We start from the raw sequence: 13,850 nt of genomic DNA on the forward strand, positions 1-13,850 counted from the left end.
ACAGATGCCCATAGGCCAAAAGGACAGGCCCTGTGGTCTGTACGTGGTTTGCAATCTAAAGTCCTGCAGGCTAATGTAAACTAAATAAAGTTAATATGTAGTAGGCTACCTAATCATTGTGCTTTGTCCGGGACTGTCCCCATAGACGTATAATTACTTATTACCTGGTATGTGTATGTCCCCGGCTTGTCGCGATAAACTCCCCTGGTGAGGACAGCCCGCCCCCCCCCCCCCTTCCCCCAACTGTCTCTAACAACAACACCAGCTGCCTGCCTGTCCTGTTAGCCACAGCGAAACATGTCTACTATAGTTTGTACAAGTTATAAGTAAAGCGCCAGTTAATTGATTAGTTGATAATGGATATGTTTAGTAAACTGACGAATCTCTTTCAACAGGCGTTGGAGACTGTAAGTACAGTAGAACTTCGTTAGCTAAGTTAGCTAGCTACTACTAGCTACTTGCAGTGTTGACAAGTCCTGTCCTGAATCCACTTTCTGGCTCTAACGACGTTAGACAGCGACTAAAAGTTTGTTTATGAACTAGAATGAACACAAGAGAGGTGATGTCATGATTGCACAGGATGACAGTGTATTTATTTGTCTGTCAACTGGGTGACAACTGACTCGAAACACACTGCAACAAGTTGAGCTAGCTTCTGTTCTGAGCTAACTTAGTGAGTTAGTCAATCCTAGAAACATTTTATTATCTGTTGATACTTATTTTAGTCGAGTATGTTTCTTGAATGGGTGTTACTTGTAATACTTAATCAAATTGTGAGAGACAACGATGTAGTTGTTGCTGGAAAGCCAGTCAGTAAAACGTGTGTTGACAGTTAGCATAGCTAACTTAGCTAGCCTAGCCAGATACTGAGGACTCATATTTGCTCACGTGGAAGCCCAGAAGCATTCCATTAAACATTCCATCAAGTCTGGGCAACTGTCTTGGGGAGGGGGGAGGGGGGGAATGGGGACTAGTGATAATCTGACAGAGAAACAGAGGAGGAGAGTGACAGCTCATGCTTAACTTACATTATTGTAATAAATAATGCCACCTCTTAACATGAGAAATATGTTCCATCTCTTGTAGAGAGAGGTCTGTGTCAACCTGCTAGACTCCTTTGTGGAGCACTGGAAAGGGATAACCAACTATTATATTGAAACCACTGGTAAGGTTGACCTGTCTCCCACCCACATACATGCCTATAGCTGCCCTAGCAGCCAGGCCCATGTGTCACCAAGTGAACTTACCTTGGCCTACAAATCAAAATAAAGTTTATTTATTATATACACAGGATACAGCAGTAAAGAGTACAAATACATTATTTTAACGAGCTACATCTCAGCAGTGCAGTGAAATGCAAGGACAGGAACATAAAAACAGTAATATTAGTACACTACACAATATATAATCAATAGTACTAACTGTGAGACATTAAGTGTAGCAAGACATTCTATCTATAACATTCTAACTAAGACATTCTATCTATAACATTCTAACTATGACATTCTAACTATAACATTCTCACTATGACATTCTAACTATAACATTCTAACTATAACATTCTAACTATGACATTCTAATTATAACATTCTAACTGTGACATTCTAACTATGACTTCTATCTATAACATTCTAACTATGACATTCTAACTAATCTCAAGGACGGACGTGTTTCTATGCATGTAGAATGTATTCTGTCATATCCTGCGTCTGTGTGATGTACAGTAATGTTCAGAGTATCTTTATGATCATGCTGTTCCATAACAAGGTTCCTTAGTGAGCGCATCATTACTGCTTATGGCCAAAGTGGTATTCTTTATACAGCACTGCACTGATGGAATGATGGAATGGAATGAGGAACGTGTTTGATACCACTCCTCATTCCATTCCATGCATGACAATGATTTCCACCTCCACCAACCCCCCCCTGACACTGTGCTGTGGTGGTTGCTCCAGATGAGAGCAGGCCGGTGAGGCAGACAGACATCCCCTGGAGGCTGAAGCAGATGCTGGACATCCTGGTGTATGAGGAGGGCCAGGGGGGGCTGGAGGAGACAGGGCCCTGTCTGGAGTACCTGCTGCAGCACAAGCTGCTGGAGACCCTCTGCACCCTGGGCAAGGCACAGGTAATACACATACACACAGACAAATACACACATACACATTAACACACACACTCTTTATTTGTCTTTCTCACACACACACGCACTCTCTCTGTCTGTCTGTCTTTGTCTTTCACACACACACACACACACACACACAGTGTTTATCTAACCATGGCATGATCTCTTTCTCTGTCCAGTACCCCCCAGGGATGCACCAGCAGGTCCTAGTGTTCTTCTCCAAGGTCCTGGCTCAGGTCCAGAAGCCTCTGCTGCACATCATCAACGTGTACAGGCCCGTCACAGTAAGGGGGGGGGTTACAGGCCTGTCACAGTAAGGGGGGGGGGGGGGGGTACAGGCCTATCACAGTAAAGGGGGGAGGGGTACAGGCCTTTTACAGTAAGGGGGGGGGGGACACTCACATTTTGTTCATTCTTTAGTCTGTTCTTCATTTGTAGGACATTGATAACAACAATATTTACCCCCCGCCCACCCCTGCAGAAGCTGGTCCAGCTGTGTGGGGTCCTGGGGTCCCAGACGGAGAAGGAAGAGGCCTACTTCCTGCATGTGGTCTGCTCCAGGATCAAACAGGACCCCTATGTCCTCAACTACCTCCTAGAGGTACCTCTACATGTCACACTGCTCTACGCACACAACTGGATCTGTTAACCCTAACCCTATCCCTCCTAGAGGTACCCATACACACACAACTGGACCTGTTAACCCTAACCCTTCTAGAGGTACCACTACACACACAACTGGACCTGTTAACCCTAACCCTTCTAGAGGTACCACTACACACACAACTGGACCTGTTAACCCTAACCCTTCTAGAGGTACCCCTACACACAACTGGATCTGTTTATTATCATGTCAGAATAAAGAACTTGAGTTTATTGCTTTCTCTTTTTCTCATCATCCTCTTCTAGCCCTCACCCTAAACCTAGCCCTCACCCTAAACCTAGCCCTCACCCTAATCCTAACCTTAACCCTAGCCTTAACCCTCGCCCTAACCCTAGCCCTAGCCCTTAGATTCATGTGTTTTTTTATCACCTCTCCTGCAGATTAAGAAGGAGCAGCTCTCCAAGAGGTCCAGCTCCACCTCTGAGGGTCCAGAGACAGTGCCTTCCTGCCCCTCAGCCTCCTCCCCCAGCCCACAACCCACCTCCCCCCCTGCCTCCCCCTCCCCCACCGCCTCCCCCTCCCCCACTGCCTCCCCCTCCAGCCCTCTCCCAGCCAACACAAGCCTCCTCCACGTCTTGGTGCACTTGAGCAAAAGCCAGGTGTGCGGACAGAATACCCCAGAACTACAAAAAACACATTATCCAGAACTACAAGAACCACAAATCAACATATACAGTATTCACCTTCCTAGCTTGTGTATTTGAGACCCTTTTTGTGAAAAGTGTTTTATTGGAGCATGTACAGAATGAGTGGGATTAATTATAACATTTAAAATTATACATGTACAATTATAACACATTGGATACATTTCATGGTTGAATTGAACATGGAGTTGTCAATAACCCGTCCCGTGTTTGCTCTGGTCCCCGTCCAGAAGAGCAAGGTAGCGTTGAAGGCCTGGCAGAGTCTGCACCTGCTGGCCACCCTCCCCAAGGCTGAGACAGGGGAGTGTCTGGCCCACCGGACCCAGCTGTGTGAGCTCCTGGCTGGGAGGCTGTGTGAGCTGTACGCCCTCCTCCCCACCTCCACCCTGGACCCTGCAGACATACACAGCTTCACACACTCACACTGGAGGTAAGAACCAACACACCTTTGACAATGGTAAATTTCTACCTCCATCATCCCCTGGTATTTACATACCATTTACATTTCGAGGTTCAGTCAGACAGATGGTTCTGGTCAGTGTTGTGTATCTGATGGCCCCAGGCAGACCTCATGATAGTGGTCTCCATGATGTTGTTGATGCTGATATTGTTTTTGTTGATGTTGATGTTGTTGCTGTTTGTTGTTGTTGTTGTCCAGTGCTCAGTTCTCCCAGGCTGACCGTGCAGAGGAGAACCAGGCGTTCCCTGGCAGTGATCACATGGAGAGGTTCTACAGCTGGCTGGACCTCCTGGACCAGCTCATGAAGGAAGCACCACAGGTAGGAACACTCAGGCCTAGTCCCAAACCAGCCCCTACACCGTACATCATGGGCCCAGTCCCAAACCAGCCCCTACACCATGGGCCCAGTCCCAAACCAGCCCCTACACCCTACACCATGGGCCCAGTCCCAAACCAGCCTCGAGCCTCTACCCCCTACAAGGCCCAGTCCCAAACCAGCCTCTAGCCCATACACCCTACACCTTGGGCCCAGTCCCAAACCAGCCCCTACACCATGGGCCCAGTCCCAAACCAGCCTGTAGCCCCTACACACTAAAAGGCCCAGTCCCAAACCAGCCTCTAGCCCCTACACACTAAAAGGCCCAGTGACAAACCAACCCCTGGACCCTACAGCCTGGGCACAAAAAGGCTGTGGGAGGGACGTACTCAGAGGACGGGCATGTGTTTTTCCATGCATTACAATGAGCCCGTCCTCCGATTTCTACCTCCACAAGCCTCCCCTGACTTACACTTATCCAATCCTATTAGGTCTTCACAGGTGCATGTGGGCAACTGACTATTAGGGGGTGGGGAGTGTTTTTTTTTTTGAGGGGGGAGAGTGCAGGGAGACTGTGGGAGCCGGACTGTGATGAGTTGCCCATCAGTAACAGAGATGGGGTGTGTTCTGTGTAGGTGCTGGCTGTGAAGCTGGCCAGAGCCATTCACCACCAGTGGCTGGTTGAGGTCCTGCAGCCTGATCTGCTCCAGATGTGAGTCTCTGTGTCAGAACTGTATTTCTATGTGCAGCACAGGGCCTCTGTGATACCAGGGATGCCTGATGTTGTGGTGTGTTTGTGTTGTAGGTCAGAGAGAGTGTTTACTATAGCTGTGTGTGTGTGTGTGTGTGTGTGTGTGTGTGTGTGTGTGTGTGTGTGTGTGTGTTGCAGGTCTGAGGTGGGTGTGCTAGTGACCACAGCGTTGCTGTGCTGCTCTGTGCGGGGGCTCCAGTCCGCGGCGCTGGTGGACGAGCTGGTCTCCTTCCTCCTGGGCCGACACACACAGAGCGAGCTGCGCCTGGACACGGAGAGCCACCCGCTACGCTATCACCTCATAGAGCACTGTGACCACATATCTGACGAGGTATGCTAGGCTACGCTACGCTACCACCTCAAAGAGCACTGTGACCACATCTCACAAGGTATGCTAGGCTACGCTACCACCTCATATAACACTGTGACCACATCTCACAAGGTATGCTAGGCTACGTTATCACCTCATATAACACTGTGACCATATATCTCACAAGGTAGGCTCTAATCCTATTTATCCAGGATTTAACAAAGGCTGAAATGAGGACAAGACTGACGTTGGGTTCAGATTTCTTTCTCATCTCATTAGTGTATTATTCCTGTGCTGTGTGTCAGCTATTATTCTGCGCCTGTAGAGAGGTTCACTGTTACACCACTGGTGGACTGTATTGTAACTGTACCAGTTTAGAGGCTAGTCAACGTTAGGCCCCAACCCCCTACCCCCCTAGACCCTAACCCCCTAACTCCCTAGGCCCTAACCCCCTAACCCCCTCGGCCCCAACCCCCTACCCCCCTAGACCCTAACCCCCTAACTCCCTAGGCCCTAACCCCCTAGACCCTAACTCCCTACCCCCCTTGGCCCTAACCCCCTACCCCCCTAGACCCTAACCCTCTACCCCCCTAGACTCTAACCCCCTACCCCCCTCGGCCCTAACCCCCTACCCCCTCTCTCCTGGACCAGTCTTCTCAGAGGGGCTGGTAGTCTCAGTGCTTCTCTCTCTTCTAGACCAGTAGGGTTAGGTGTGTGTGTTTGTGTGTCTCTCTCTCCCAGATCAGCATCACGACCCTGCGTCTGTTTGAGGAGCTGCTACAGAAGCCCCATAGGGACATCCTGTCCAACCTGGTCCTCAGGAACCTGGAGGCTCGCTGCTACGTCACACCCCCCCCCGGAGGTGTGGAGGACCGTCATACTGACGCCTACACCTCGGAGGAGAATGAGTGAGTCTGTAGTGGTGGTGGTGGTGTTGTTGTTGTTGTTGTTAGATGGTGTACTGTATTGAGAATGAGTGTGTTGTAGCATCCCTAAGCAGAGCTCCATCTTCTCAGATATGCAATATTTGTAAGGTTCTGATTGGTTTCCCTACTTCAGTAGCAGTTAGTGATGTCACAGATATACACATCAGGGGAACCGTCTTGTAACATTATTGTTGTTTCTTGTTATTAATGGTTTACATTTTATATATATATATATATATATATATATATATATATATATATATATATATATATATATATATATATAGTATTAAATATATGAGGCCATAGTGAGGCTCTCAAATGGACAGAACATTTCTATCTCTCTCTCTCTCTCTCTCTCTCCCCCCCCCCTCCCTCCCTCTCCCCCCCCCCTCCCTCCCTCCCTTCCCTGTGTGTGAGCAGGGAGCTGGAGGAGGACCCATTCTTCACAGACAGCATGTACTCTGAGAGTGACTACAGCGGCTCAGAGCAGCTCCTCCTTCCTCCTCCTCCTCCTCCTCCTCAGCTTTCAGGAGAGGCCCCACACACACACTCCCAAGCCCAGGACATCGTCAACAGGTACACACAACCTCATCAATCAATCAATCAATCAATCAAGCAATCAATCAAATGTATTTGTAGAGCACTTTTTACATAGACAAATGTGCAAAGTGGTTAATAACAAGAACAATACAAAACAATATAAACAATAAATACAATACAAACAATATGATCGATAAACACCGAACCATAGACAAAATATATAGGGCATAGTGGCAAGGAAAAACTCCCTGGGGGAAAGAAACCTTGAGAGGAACCAGACTCCAGAGGGGACCCGTCCTCCTCTGGCTGATCAGGTGCTGAACAGTCAACTCATGGTGCAAGAGAGTGACTTTATTATTCATAAGCATCATTCTTCCCCATTCCCATCAGTCAAAACAGGAGGACTCTGATCAGAGATGTCATTACATCAGCAGCATCTCACACCAGGGGAGGCTGGTGGAGGTAGACATGGAAAATGAGCTCATTGTAATGCATGGAACGGAATCAGGAATGGTATCAAACATGGAATAAGGAATTCCGTTCCATCCATTACAATGAGCCCGTCCTCCGATTTTCTACCTCCACCAGCCTTCCCTGGTCAACACTGTGTCCTTAGAATGGTTCCAGCTTGGTGATGATGTGTGTGTGTGTGCGTGCGTGCGTGCGTATGTGTTGTGCAGCTTCCTGTGTCTGGTCCCTCAGGAGGCCAAAACCTCCCAGCACATCCAGGGGGCAGGATATGACACGTACGTCCACGATGCCCACAAGCTGGTGAGTAGAGGACAGGTGTTTGTCAGGGGGAGGCTGGAGGAGGTAGAAATCGGAGGACGGGTCTCATTGTAATGCATGGAATGGGATGAAGGAATTTGATACCAATTATTTTTCCGTTCCATGCATTACAATGAGCCCCGTCCTCCGATTTCTACCTCCACTAGCCTCCCCTGGAATAGAGAGAACATGCATTGATCTCTCAGATTTGACTCTAAACATTTGCATGTATTATGTATTTGCGATGTATTATGTTGTAACTATCATGACCGTTGACGGCTGTGTGCGATGTACGTGACAAATAAAATATGATTTGATTTGATTTGATTTGACCCGTCCCTAATTTCTCCCCTTTTTCTCTGTCCCCACCCAGTTCAAAGAGTGCTCCGTCTTCTCCCTCCACTGGGACTGGCCGGTGACCCTGAAACCCCCAGAATCCTCGCTGTCCAGTTCAGACTTCTTCGAAGGCCACTTCCTTAAAGTCCTGTTTGACAGAATTGGACGGATCCTGGAGCAGGTAGACTTGGGTGGACAGACGTGCTCTGGTCATGATGATGTCTGTCACACAGGCTCAGGGTTCTCCCCAGGATGTTCACAGAGGAACGTCTTAGTGCTTTCGTTTCGTTTCGCACTTTCGTTTTTAACAACAATGTTGTTGGTGATCGTAGATAGTTACTCTAACGTTACTAAATATATAGTTTAATTTGTCTTAATGTTTACATAGTGGCGCCGCAGAGTTCACAGCGTGGCGCAGAAACACTCTTCCATTCTTTGGGGAGAACCCTGAGACTCTGCTGTAGCTTGGCTACAGATGGGTCTGTAGCCAGCTCCTCTGTGATACGGCGGTAACAGAGATAGCCATTGGCTGAAGCCCAGACATGTCTGTAGCCAGCTCCTCTGTGATAGGGTGGTGACAGAGATAGCCATTGGCTGAAGCCCAGACAGGTCTGGAGCAGGCTTGCTGTTTGCTGTGACACGGTCACATGATCCTCAGTTACAGTAGTCTTACATATCTCTATCTCTTTCTCTCTCCCTATCTCCCCCCCCCCCCCAGCCCTATGAGTTGAACCTCCAGGTGACGTCAGTGTTGTCCAGGCTGGCTGTGTTCCCTCACCCACACCTCCACGAGTACCTGCTGGACCCCTACATCAGCCTGGCCCCTGGCACACGCTCCCTCTTCTCTGTCCTCATCAGGGTACCACACACACACTAACAAGGTGATAATAGTCTGTTGTTCCAGGTGATAGGAGAGCTGATGTGTGTGTGTGTGTGTGTGCGTGCACGTTCCAGGTGATAGGAGAGCTGATGCAGAGGATCCAGGTGATCCCTAGCGTGACGGAGAAGCTGGTCCAGGTCAGAGGTCAACTGATGGGGCTGGAGCCAGACACGGGGTGAGGACTTCCTGTCTGTCTGTCATACCAATAGAATAAGCTGGATACCCAACACACCACAGCGCAGTTTCAAACATGGAAAGAGTTAAGAAGGGGAGCTCAAGTTTGACGAGAAGACTTGGAAACGTTCTTATCCTCCCTAATAATAATATAACTCTACAAAATGTCAAAGAAACAAGATATAAACTCAGTCAAACAGCACTATCGTTTATTGTTGAATCACAAGGGGACCCTTTGGTCAGAAATGACAGTGCAGACTTCCATAGTGACATGGTGTTGTATTGTGTGTCTCCCTCCCCCCCAGGGTGGATCATGTGACCCTGCTGAAGGGCGTCATCGTCCTGGAGGAGTTCTGTAAGGAGCTGGCCGCCATCGCCTTCGTCAAACTGTCCAATCAGAGCCCAGAAGAGGACCCCTGACACTTCATCGGTCGCTTCACAACGGGAACATGCATCCTGTGAACCAGGGGAGGCTGTCGGAGGTAGAAATCGGAGGACGGGCTCATTGTAATGCATGGAACGAAATAAGGAATGGCATCAAACCAGATACCATTCTCATTCAATTCCATGCATTAACAGTGAATGGAATGTCAATGGAATATCATATCAAGAAATATAAAACAGATACCATTCCTCATTCCATGCTTTCCAATGAGCCTGTCCTCCGATTTCTACCTCCACTGATAAAACCCTCTGTCTGAAGACAGAACGCTGGTGGACGATTCAGGCAGACCTCTCTGTCATACCGCTGCTTCCTATTGCATCAGTTGCACAACTAGCTAATGCAGTAACCTGGGTTGCGAGGACAAGGACATGAACTAGAACCCAAAGATGAACTACTGGTACAAGAGGAGGAGAGGAGACTCTCATTGCACATCTCTGTTTGAACTTTAATGTACAAGCTGAAATGTTTCACTTATTCTTTATTATTTTAAGAGTTTAATCTTATGTTTCTTAAATAACTATGCAAATGATATTTTATTTATCTTAAATACGTGAATAATTATCACATACATGAAAGTAATCAGTCATTGATGCAGTAGGTCAAAATCAAGGTGAAGCTAGTGTGTGTATCTCTGGGCATCGTTCTCCAGCTGATCTCCTGCCTGCTGTAAGCCTGTTCTGTTGTCCTATCAGAGACCTTTAATCTCCCAGAGGAGGAGAGGTCAGCTGATTTACAGCTTCGTGTGTGTGGACCGCGGTTACTGTAACCAACGGTCTTAATACATTTTAAAATAATTTTAAAACATGCTCTCATTGACAGGTGTCTCTGTAGATCTTCAATTACACTGAGAAGTACAATCATGCAATAACTGAATGTCATTTGTGAATAACAATGGGACATCTAGTGACAGTCCCATTTCCAGTGAGAAACTGACAACTGCTTTTTCCCCTCAAATCATCTCAACAAAAGTGTCAATCAATCAATGTCAATCTTCTCCAGCAACTCTGCAAAGACATACAGGTACGTTTCCTGCCAGCATCTCTCCCATGATGGATGCATACTGTCGTGTGCCTTACTGCCAAGACGCTCGGACCCCAGCTCAACCACAGGTGCCTACCCCAGCTCAACCACGGGGGCCTGCCCCGCACACCCCAGCTCAACCACGGGGGCCTGCCCCACACACCCCAGCTCAACCACAGGTGCCTGCCCCGCACACCCCAGCTCAACCACGGGGGCCTGCCCCGCACACCCCAGCTCAACCACGGGGGCCTGCCCCGCACACCCCAGCTCAACCACGGGGGCCTGCCCCACACACCCACCCACCCATGTACAGCCTGGTGTTCAGACGGACAGGTTCCCTCTGCCTCCGCAGAGCCCTCCTCAGAAGAGGCTGTGCACCGGGAGGAGGTCCACAGACTTGATCCTGTGTAGGATCTTCTCCCTGAGCAGCTGGTTCTCCACCTTGTGCCACAGGTAGCGGGGGCTCTCCAGGGCCGGGGGCAGGCTGGTGTGGGGCCCCTCCGGACCCTCGTGCTCCAGAGATGCCAGCATGTTGAAGCAGAGTCCGTCTGTCTTCCCCGGGACCCTCCCGCTGTGCTGCAGCCCCAGAATGCCCCAGGTGTGCAGCTCCAGCTGGTAGTACGACGCTGGCATGGCCTCCTGGACCAGCTTGTTGGCCGCCCACGTCACTGTATGAGTCTTCACCGAGACGGCCACGGGGAGGTGGTGGTTCCTGGTGGTCCCGACCAGCAGCCAGAGCTCCTTGTCTGGGTTGGAGAAGGCCAGGACCACCCTCTGGACCACCACACGGCAGGACAGGTCTATGGGCCGGGCCGGTGGGAACCAGGCCTTCTCCCGGTACTTCAGGCCCTCGGCGATGAGGCGGTTGATGTCCTGGCCCCGCAGCGTGAGTGGCGCCTCGCGGTCCCACCACTGTGCCTGGAGGGACTCGGCATCAGACTCCGCCTCTGTCTTCAGAGAGCCGCCTGGGAGGGGGGAAAGTGAAAGACAACTGTGAGAGAGAACTCTGGCAATGCTACAGGACTCTCACATTATACAATAAGAGAACACACACATAATATAAATGTGGGGAGAGGCTGGTGGAGGTAGAAATCAGGACGGTTTCGAATCAGGAATGATACCATTCCATGCATTACAATGAGCCCATCTTCTGATTTCTGCCTCCACTGGTGTGAATCCCCTGATAGACAGACAACACACCAGAACCCTGGTAGATAACAGACAGAACTGGCAACGCTACAAGCCCTTGTTGAGGTTCTGCCCTCAGCCCATTTCAGGTTTCAGCCATGTGTGCTGAAACCTGAAACCATCAAAACATGCAGTGCTTTAATTCACAGTCAGGATTTGATCATCCCAAGGAATTCAAAACACAGCCACTCAGCTGCCCTAAAGCTTCATCGTCATCAATGTTCAAATCTGAAGTAAAACAGAGTGTTTTGACATAAGGATGTAGCCTGCAGTCTGACCTGTGGCTTCGGCCAGGAAGGCGAATCTGACCCACTGCGGGCCCTGCTCCTGGACTAGCAGGAGGGTGATTGGCTGGCACTCCAACCCTGCCTCCTCCTTCACCTCCCTCCTCATGGCCTCCTCGATGCTCTCCCCCACCTCCATCCTCCCAGCCGGCAGGTACCACTGCTTATAGCAGTCCGGCTTGGCCTCCTGCACCATCAGCACCTCGTTCTGCAAGGAGAGAGAGACAGATAGACACACAGTTAGTGATGCAGAGAGAGACGCTTGCACACGGTTAGTGATGCAGAGAGAGACGCATGCACGCACACACGGTTAGCGATGCAGAGAGAGAGACACACAGGTTAGTGACGGTGATTCAGCATTTTGTCAGTGCTCAATAGTTATGATGACACTTTCTATCTTCTGCTGTACAGTGTCCTTTGCAGTTTCTTGAAAGGCGCTTTAAATCCAAAATATTATTATTATTATTTAGCAGGTATTCAGTTCAGGTATAACGACTCATCTGTAGAATATCCCCAGGTCAATGTACAGTGAGCTTAACAACACAACGCCACATGCCGCAAGTCACGATGTATTCTTAACTTGACGCGTGATATTCTGGCCAACAACTCATAAGACACCTAATAGAATTACTTAGCTCTTTGGCTGGTTGGTTTCAGGGCCTGTCCTCACCACGGGGTCAGGCCTTCAACACCAAAACTACCCTCACCTTTGAGTTGAAGATGACGGCGCAGACGATGTAGCAAATGGTTTTCCTCAGGACGACCGGCTTCAATCTATCCGGCGCTGAGTCGTACTCCTTCACCGGGAGTCCTTCACCGTTTAAAACCGTCTCCACCTCCTCGTCCACACTCATGTCTGCAGACAAGCTGGCCCCCTGTAGAGATACTGGAAGTCACATCACCTAAGATCATCTGAAAGACTGACGAGAGAGATGTGAAGTGTGACTGGAGCTGGACAAGATCAGGGATAATTATCGCCGCTGTCTGTCCATGGCAGCTCAGCACCAACTGTCACTAACATCGATGGTCAGAGTCTAACGATCTATTTTGCAAACAAAGATCATGACAGAGATTTCTTGAAAATCTGTCCAATGTATCTAACTAGCGAAAATAGTGTGGTAGCTAGTTAACTATCTAAGTAGTGTGGTAGCTAGCTAGCTAGTAGAAGGAGATATTATTAAGCCGACGATGGATGTACGCTGCTCTAGCAAGCAAACGTACTGAAAAGTTGTACACAAATTCACTTCAACAAGTATGTCATTTAACAAATGTGTGTTTGCTATTTGCAAATATGATATTCATTTAAAATCACCAACCTTCACAGTATTAGCTGCATCCACTTGCTTGTCTGACGGTCGGCTAGCTGATTGTTGACACTTCTGACAGGTCGGCTAACCACCTCCCACTGACAGTTCAACAACCAATCACAAAGCTCCTTTCACCAATTACAAAGGTCCAATCACTAATGACAAAGCTCCTTTCACCAATCACAAAGCTCCTTTACTTTACTCCGCCCATTTATCTCTGCTATCTGCTCAGCCATTGGTTGAGAGCTCACGGGGGTGGAAGAGAGATGACGTAGCCTGCCAGAAGCGGTGCTGATCTCAGCTGCTACTAAAAATCAACTCCTACAGCTGTGACTTTTCACAACTGTATTTTGTTTTCTGTTTACACAATTACATAGCTATATACATGGAAAGATTAACCCAGATTAATAACGATTAATCCCACATATGTATATAAAGGATATATAATGATTCATGATGAGATAGTTTATTACATTGCACACGATTTTGTTTGTTTGTTTGTTTCTACCTTGTTTCTCTCTAAATCAAAATGTAAATCAAAATGTCATCCAATCTGATGGAAATTAAACCTTGGAATATTAAATGTGCTTGTCTGGAATATGAATAACGGTTCAACGTCATCATCATCAGCAAGAGAGGGTTACGTACGGTGTACTACGCATGCGCCCTTTTATCCATTCTAGTCGGGTTCACTGGATGTGCCATTGCGACT

General features: G+C 48.5%; 2 protein-coding genes across 3 annotated transcripts; one reads left to right on the forward strand and one right to left on the reverse strand.

Annotated features, from left to right (window-relative positions):
* Window positions 1–257: 257 nt before the first annotated feature.
* Window positions 258–10,155, forward strand: fhip2b (FHF complex subunit HOOK interacting protein 2B). Its single transcript, XM_083673220.1, has 17 exons — window positions 258–407; window positions 1,087–1,165; window positions 1,956–2,125; window positions 2,302–2,406; window positions 2,604–2,723; window positions 3,167–3,385; window positions 3,661–3,860; window positions 4,089–4,209; window positions 4,842–4,918; window positions 5,096–5,288; window positions 6,009–6,175; window positions 6,617–6,772; window positions 7,417–7,507; window positions 7,878–8,021; window positions 8,559–8,699; window positions 8,795–8,895; window positions 9,200–10,155. The coding sequence occupies exons 1-17, from the start codon at window positions 357–359 to the stop codon at window positions 9,312–9,314; spliced, it is 2,250 nt and encodes a 749-aa protein (XP_083529346.1). The 5' UTR covers window positions 258–356; the 3' UTR covers window positions 9,315–10,155.
* Window positions 10,134–13,201, reverse strand: nudt18 (nudix (nucleoside diphosphate linked moiety X)-type motif 18). 2 transcript variants are annotated; one of them, XM_083673222.1, is made up of 4 exons: window positions 13,148–13,201; window positions 12,539–12,717; window positions 11,826–12,039; window positions 10,134–11,324 (listed from the first exon to the last, which is right to left on the reverse strand). In XM_083673222.1, exons 2-4 carry the CDS (start codon window positions 12,683–12,685, stop codon window positions 10,720–10,722), a joined length of 966 nt encoding a protein of 321 aa, XP_083529348.1. In that variant the 5' UTR covers window positions 12,686–12,717; window positions 13,148–13,201; the 3' UTR covers window positions 10,134–10,719. The 2 variants fall into 2 exon arrangements, with proteins under 2 accessions (XP_083529348.1, XP_083529347.1); XM_083673221.1 differs by having other exon boundaries at window positions 12,539–12,706; window positions 13,148–13,184.
* Window positions 13,202–13,850: the final 649 nt, after the last annotated feature.

The sequence above is a fragment of the Argentina silus genome (genome assembly GCF_951799395.1).
Source record: "Argentina silus genome assembly, chromosome: 7".
In the NCBI taxonomy this organism is placed as follows: domain Eukaryota; kingdom Metazoa; phylum Chordata; class Actinopteri; order Argentiniformes; family Argentinidae; genus Argentina; species Argentina silus.